Source organism: Danio aesculapii, chromosome 22 (assembly GCF_903798145.1).
Source record: "Danio aesculapii chromosome 22, fDanAes4.1, whole genome shotgun sequence".
Classification (NCBI taxonomy): Eukaryota; Metazoa; Chordata; class Actinopteri; order Cypriniformes; family Danionidae; genus Danio; species Danio aesculapii.
The window spans coordinates 12,496,425-12,504,046 of NC_079456.1; the positions used below are offsets into that span (position 1 = coordinate 12,496,425).

The following is a 7,622-nucleotide window of genomic DNA, read 5'->3' on the forward strand; positions in this document are numbered from 1 at the left end:
CAGCCTCGCTTTGGTTCTTTAAAATAACGGCCGCGTGAAATAAGCGTATATAATACATTATGTAATATTCTAATTAGTACACAAACAAATGATAGTCCTGTAAATTTAATGCAAACAACTTTGTTCTGCACTGCAATGTAAGGTGAATATTTTGTTGTTTGTAGTTAAAAACTTAAATAAATAAATAAGTAAAATAAATAAGACAACAAACAACAGCTTGATTTGCAACCACACGTTTATTAATTCAGCACAGGCATGTTGCTGCTTTCGTGGTCGGGTGTTTTGGAGGTAAAGGAGAACTGCAGATGGATGGATTTACAGGTCAGACGTCACTCCGTCAAGCGTTTGAAGGACTGAACGGTGGGGCAAACAGCACCCCAGTCAACGGGCTTACGATATTCCCCCTTCTGCAGCAGATACTGGCGTCCCCTATAGTTTGGGTGCTCGTAGAAGATCCAGATCCCATCCAGTACCTTACAGGAGTGGACTTCGCGCGTCCGGAAACGCTCCACCACGGATGGACAATCTTCGGTGGTCTCGTAAACCTGGCCGGCAAAATCTCCTTTGTCATAGAGTTGGATCTTATGCTCACTACCGCTTACCTGGAATGAAGGGACAACCATTGAACGTCACGTATGTAAGGAATCATTGACAATGCCTTATTGAATTGTAAGAAATGAATACACATCTAGTATGTGTCTTCATTTTCTAATAATTCAATAGACTATTTTTTGGACAGATCACATTGAAAGCCTTAAAGGTTCAAGACACCGTGGAGTACTGAAATGTTAACAGATTTGTGTCTGTTGAGCACAACAACCTGTCAGCTTTAAGTGAAGTTTAATATTAAACTAATTTCGAGAGGAGCACATGCTCATGATTAACCCAGTCACTATATTTATATTAGCTAATCCCAAGTCACTATATATATATATATATATATATATATATATATATATATATATATATATATATATATATATATATATATCCTTATTTCCTTTCTACAACTAGTTTCGTCTGGAAGAAACCTCCTCCTCCCCTTTTTCCACCTTTATGCAGAATGGGCGGCACGGTGGCCCAGTGACTAGCACTGTTGCCTCACAGCAAGAACACCAATGGCGCTGGGTCCTTGCTGGGCCATCGGGTATTTCTGTGTGGAGTCTGTATGTTCCCCCGTGTCTGCATACGATCTATATTATAGACAAAAATAAGCCTAATTCTTTCTTCTAAATGTCTTACTCTCAGGAAGTTCACCTTAGCCTTAGCAGCGGGGGAGTTTTGAGATCGACCTGAGTTCAATCTCGCTCGCCCTGTGAAAGAGAGGGAGCTCTGGGCCTGAGGATCCCTCGAGCTAAGGGATCTCTCCCGGGACAGCATGCCAAGCCAACTTATGTATAAATCATGAGCTAAGTGTAAATTCTTGAACTGTGGAGAAAACTGGGGATAATTTTAAGCTTTAGTCAGCTAATTTCATCTTCCGGGTTTAAAATCATTTGACAAAATCGGTGACATAGCGCGAATCTGCTAGTGGAGTGATGACACGTCAGTTTCTCATTAGTATCTCATTAGAGTTTTCTTATCCTATGAGAAGACCCTGCTTCTTAAATATTCATGACATTATGTTTGTTTCCATGATCCACCTGGGTTTGTTGCATGTTTTTTTTCCCTGCGATTGTGTCAGGGCCGATACATCACAGCTGTTGGTTTGCAGCGAGCATTTTTTTCTAGAGGGCTGTACGAAAATTGGAGAATGACTTTGTCTTTTATCAGTTGAGTTTGTTACCATTCAGACAGATCGCCTATATCTGTGCTGCTGTGTTCACCTATGTTTAAAATCCTCTAGAGTACAGGCAGGGCCAATGGTTGAAATAGACAGGGCAAGAGACCTGCTGCACTGCTATCCTGCATTCAGACCCGGGAATTGAGGAGGAGAGAAGTCCTCATTTATAGTGTTTATATAAGCACGATTATCTTTATAATAATATAAAACTTGTGCTTACGTGTATTTGAAATTACGAATAACAAATGTAGCAGGATATTAAATTCCTTATTGTATCTTTCTTTGCATTTTAACTCATCATGTGTCTCCTCACGGTTTCTGTCTCATTTTGTGAGCCAACTGACAACAGTTGTTTGCTCCCCTCTTTTTCCTCTGCTCTGCCGGTCACGCCCACTCCTCCCTCTGCCCACAGAGCTCCATGGCCATCTCAGCGCATTTATTGGAAAAATTCTGTGGTAGGCTTGAACCGAAAGAGAGGGGTTTCATGGCCCTTTAAAGGTGCAGTATGTAGGATTGCCTAGTGGTTGAACTAGGTATGGCAGTCCAAATTCAAAATATTGGAGAAAGTTTATTTCCTTGCAGGTTTCTACATCTGAATATCCATCTAATTTTGGAGGCTGCTACTATCGTCCAGAGGTCGCCCGCTGACATTGAGGCAGCCTTCATGACAATGAAATACGCTTTTTTCTGTCAAGTCAACCCAGGGTGTCTAAATATAATTGGATAAACTTGCAGTGGGCTGGTTATGGAGACCAAAACAAAGAATGACGTTCCTACACAAAATGCATTTGGTTATAGGAGAATAGCTGACTTTAGCATTGTTTTTCACAAGAATGTTCAATTAGCATGATTTTTTAATATCGGCAGATATATTATGGTATTTTTATGCTTTAGAAGTATCAAAAACATACATAAAGAACCTTTGAGTTTTGTTCTGATTTGATTTTTGATGGTTGCAAATGTTTAGACAACTGAAATAACAGTGAAATTGAACTCTAATGGGTAAAGTCTAGATCAGATATGCAGCTGGCAGGAAGTGTGATATGCACATTAATATAGCAAAAAATTTTATGACATTGTATAACAATAATTAATATTTTTACAGCACTGTGGCGGTTGGGTTTAGGGTTGAGGTGGGTGTAGGCATTAAAAAATACAATTTATTGGGTAATTTATTAGATAGCATAAGTAATACTCGATACAACTACTGTTTTTACCTTCCTGTGGCAGTTGGGTTTAGGGTTGGGGTAGACGTTAATGAAATACAATAAATGGGAAATTTTATAAATAATATAAATAATTCTTGTTAACTTCTGGCCGCAACCGTATCCGATTTAGCAACAACCACTGTAATGTGCTCAAACCTGCCTGGAACTACTTTAGCTGTGTGTTTATATGAAAACGACTGCACACCTTAGAATATTCATCAGCCAATCAGAATCAAGCATTCAACAGCTCCATTGTATAAGTGTGATATAATTGTTTACATGCACGTGCACGACTTACGAAGTGGATCATCTTGCAGGAGCAAAGTCGATCGTTCAGACCCATCCAGCGTTGGTAATCCGGATATTCGCCCCGGGTCAGAACATACTGGTAGCCAATGAAGTTTGGTCTCTCATAGACCACCCAGGCCCCACTCTCCACGCGGATGGAGTTACACCGGTTCAGGTACGTATGGAAGTCCGAACAGTCGCTATCGCACTCGTACCGACGACCCTGGAAATTCTTGTCCTCGTAGAAAATTATCTGTATGGAGCAAACGGTGAAATTTTATTTTACTGTAGGATTTTATGGTAATAAACTATGTCTGCTTGCATTACAGGTTTGTTATCATGCAAATGTATAATATAAGAATACACTATTAATAATATATATATATATATATATATATATATATATATATATATATATATATATATATATATATAATAGTATATTAATATATATCAATGATAGTAAAGTAATAATAGTAAAAAAAAATGCTATTGCAGCCATCTCTGCATCTGCTACTATCAAAAAAAGGTATCAATAATGGGAGCAGAGTGTCCTGATCACCTTCGTACTCACCCGGCCCATTCTGCAGAGGTTCGTCTGGTGGCGGCGCCTGTGGAAGGGGGTAGAGTTGTGGAGCTGTGCTGGTTCAGGCCCATCCCACAGCAGCTCTTTTATACCCAGACATCTCTCTGTAAAGTGGACATTCGCTTTGTCATGAAAACCAGATCCAAAAATTGAGTCAGTGCTTTCTAGAAAAAGACAGGCGGATTATGGGGTATAGAGATGGCACTGTGTGCATGGGTCTGTTTGGGTGTGTGTTTATTCAGCTGTGTCAGTAGGCGCACACACATACACACACACACACACACACACAAAAAGATAAAAATTTTGTTGGTACAAAGAACTGAATAATAAATTGTACTCAAAGTAATGAAATCCCAGGCCTCAACAATAGCCTGTTGTGTAAACACACATACAGTTGCAAATGTGCAAACAAATACACACAAAATGCCATTCCTGAGTGCAGGCTAAAATCTCTGTCAAAATTTCAGCTGGCCAAATGAGCTTATATAGCTTTATAATGACCCACTTCCTCCCTTTATTTGCTGAATAACATTTGCTGAAAGCATACCAAATGCAGTACTTTATAAAGTAGTCAACGTTTAATGTGGATCATCATCTTTCGTCAAAGTTCTACTAAGACTATAGAACAACACTTATACTTGTTTTAGGACAATTTAATGTTTCAGATTATCAAACAAATGTAAATAATGGTCAAAAGTAACACAAGTAAACACATCACGCAGTTTTGAAATGGCTTTTATTAATAAGGAAAGACAAAATACAAAACTACATAGCCCTGTATGAAAAAGTGTTTGCTCCCTAAATCTAATAACTGGCTCGGCCATCGTTTGCAGCAAAAACAGCTATTTTCGATAACTTGCAATGAGTCTGTTACAGTGCTGTGGAGGAATTTTGGCCCACTCGTCTTTGCAGAATTGTTGTAATTCAGCCACATTGGAGGGTTTTTGAACATAAACTGCCTTTTTAAGGTTATGCCACAGCATCTCAATTGGATTCAGGTCAGGTCTTTAACTTGGCCACTCCAAAGTCTTCATTTTGTTTTCTTCAGCCTTTCAGAGGTGGACTTGCTGGTAGACTTTGGATTCTTGTTCAGAACCCAAGTTTGCTTCACACATATTTTGCACAAAGGGCTATGTAGTTTTGGATTTTGTTCTCCCTTCACAATAAAAAACTTCATTTAAAAACAGCATGATGTGTTTACCTGTGTTATCTTTCTCTTTCACGAATATATATATATATATATATATATATATATATATATATATATATATATATATATATATATATATATATATATATATATATATATATATATATAGTCAAACATGCTAAAAATAGGAATCAGTAAGGGGGAATAATTTTTTCACATTACTATATTTATAATGTAATTTACTACACCATCAATAATTTAACCTTGGTATCTGTGGTAAAATTGTAGGTATACAATTGCAATAAGCTATAATTGCTGTAATATATTTTGTTTATTTACCATTCAAAAATATTTTAAAAATAATAATTTTTTGTCATGATGACAGAACTGCATGCTAGCTAACTGATAGAGAAAAGGATTAATATTTCAAATGAGTTAATACTCTTTAATAATAGACAAAAATCTGTATTCTGTTTGGAGATTCTAAGATGTTAATCCTGTCGAATATTTGGTATCCCGTAATGCCACAGCACAGGAGCTGACAAAAAAATATTAGCGTAGGGCTAAGCTAAGCATCTCTTCTCAAATGTAAGTGCTGTAATTCATTACTTGTTTCAAAATTGTACAAAACCACAAGAAAGTGAATTATGATTTATTTATTTTAAAAGTGTGGTAATCACTGTTGATAGTTGATAATCCACGCAGTTTTACAACAAAAGCCACGGAAAATTTCGTTGTGTAGAAAACCATTATTCATTTGTGGTTACCATGACTAATTATTTTTAGTAAAACCAAAGAATTTTTTTCTCCAGGATGAAGAGTAAATTATTTTCGCAGATCATTTATTTAAAAAAGTAGCTGCAATATCAAGAATAATAAAACATGCAAGCCGCTTAGCATAAAAGCGGCTACTAAATGAAGTAGCTTGAAAGTAAATATATTGTGGATGTATAGTAATATCTATCTAAAAGACGTTCAAGTATCAAATTTCATATCTGAAGTGTTCCGATACTGTCGATAAATGACCACTAGAGGGCACCATTCAGCCTCTCTTCGTACCATTAGCACTTCCACAACAATAGCACCATTCATATTTCCTCTAAATATATATATATATATATATATATATATATATATATATATATATATATATATATATATATATATATATATATATATATATATATATATATATATATATATAAAATTATAATATAGATCACAGCCATATATTTTATGGTTGTGATTATTAAGTGTTATTAATTATTATTATTAAGGGTATTGTTGCGTGGAGGATAAATATTGGACCTGCCTTTTACGTGGTTTTACCGTTCTTCTCAAGTAAGTGGTCCAGCACAGGTTTTAAAGTTAATGTAACTTCACTTCAAATTAACCCTGTAGCCTTAATCGTCTACATGCTAACTATTAGCGTGTAACTACTACTGCAACCACTACTATTAGTACTACTGTAAGTTCACACTACTTGACTGGGAAGATCATGAGAATGAAACACTATATAAAAATCTTGCTAGCTTTACAAATAGGCTAGCATTCGCATTTGTGTTGTACATCACTGCTCTGCCAGACCTCAGACCTGCATTTCTCAACATTTTTCTTAAACTAAAACATGCGAATGCTGCAAAACTTAAATAAAATGGTTGTAGTATGCTAATAATTATTAACTATAGTAATAGTGGCGTAGAACTAAATTTTTGGCACATGACCATTTGTATAACCACAGTTTTACTACTGTGGTTAGAGTAGCAAATTAAAGTTATTATGCTTTAAATATAATACAATACAATACAAAACTTTTTTGTACCTGTAGTAAAACCCATGGTTTATTATTATGGTTGTGCGGCATTTTTATTTTTGTACACCATTACCTGAATGAAACCATAAAATTTCCTTTAATTTGTCATTTTTGTGCCACTACAATCTATTCCAGGCTTAACTGGGGCGTCCGTGTTGTGTGCTAGTTTTCCAGGCACTCTGGTCTACATAATGAAATGTCTTTGGACAGCTTTGCTCATAACATAAATAGCTCATCTGGAAAGAATAATAGCTTTATTAGCACCTGTCATACAGTGTTTAAGCCAAATCACTCAGCAGAGCACAGCTATGGTTATAATACAGATTAAAAACAAACCGGTTCTGCTTCACAAAAAGCAATGAAATGAACGCAGTGAAAGGTTAGCAGAAAACACTGTGATTCGAATCCTCTAAAGCAGAGGTACCCAAACGGTTTCTTATGCCAAAAACCAAACTTGATTGAGGGCTGTGGGCTGAACTTAAATATACCAAACTCTATTACATTAAATTTGCCATGGGTAATTTCCCAATTTATTAGCATATTATTGAAAAACAACTTGAAAATGTTGCTCAAAAACAGATTAATTAATGATGCAGTATAATTTTTAACATTTTATAATGATCGTATTATAGAAACAAACATAAACAATCCCGTTTATAACACAATGGAGTTCAATGCTGAATACACTAGTCGAGCTGCTCCTGCCTTTGGCTTGATTTGCTCGCTGTTGTCTTGTACATTGTCCTCTATCTGTTAAGTGACAGTATTTACATTTTAAAAGTCTGATTTATTTA

The 7,622-nt window shown here is 36.0% G+C and overlaps 1 protein-coding gene across 1 annotated transcript; it reads right to left on the reverse strand.

Moving 5' to 3' along the window:
* Positions 1-259: 259 nt before the first annotated feature.
* On the reverse strand, positions 260-3,929 carry crygs1 (crystallin, gamma S1). Its single transcript, XM_056448077.1, has 3 exons — positions 3,854-3,929; positions 3,290-3,532; positions 260-602 (listed from the first exon to the last, which is right to left on the reverse strand). Exons 1-3 carry the CDS (start codon positions 3,860-3,862, stop codon positions 330-332), a joined length of 525 nt encoding a protein of 174 aa, XP_056304052.1. The 5' UTR covers positions 3,863-3,929; the 3' UTR covers positions 260-329.
* Positions 3,930-7,622: the final 3,693 nt, after the last annotated feature.

What these genes read in the sequence shown, in the direction of transcription:
- crygs1 (XM_056448077.1), bottom strand. An exon ending in CCTGCAAGATGATCCACTTC is followed by an intron (nt 603 to 3,289) that starts GTAAGTCGTGCA and finishes CCTTCATTCCAG; the next exon opens with GTAAGCGGTAGTGAGCATAA.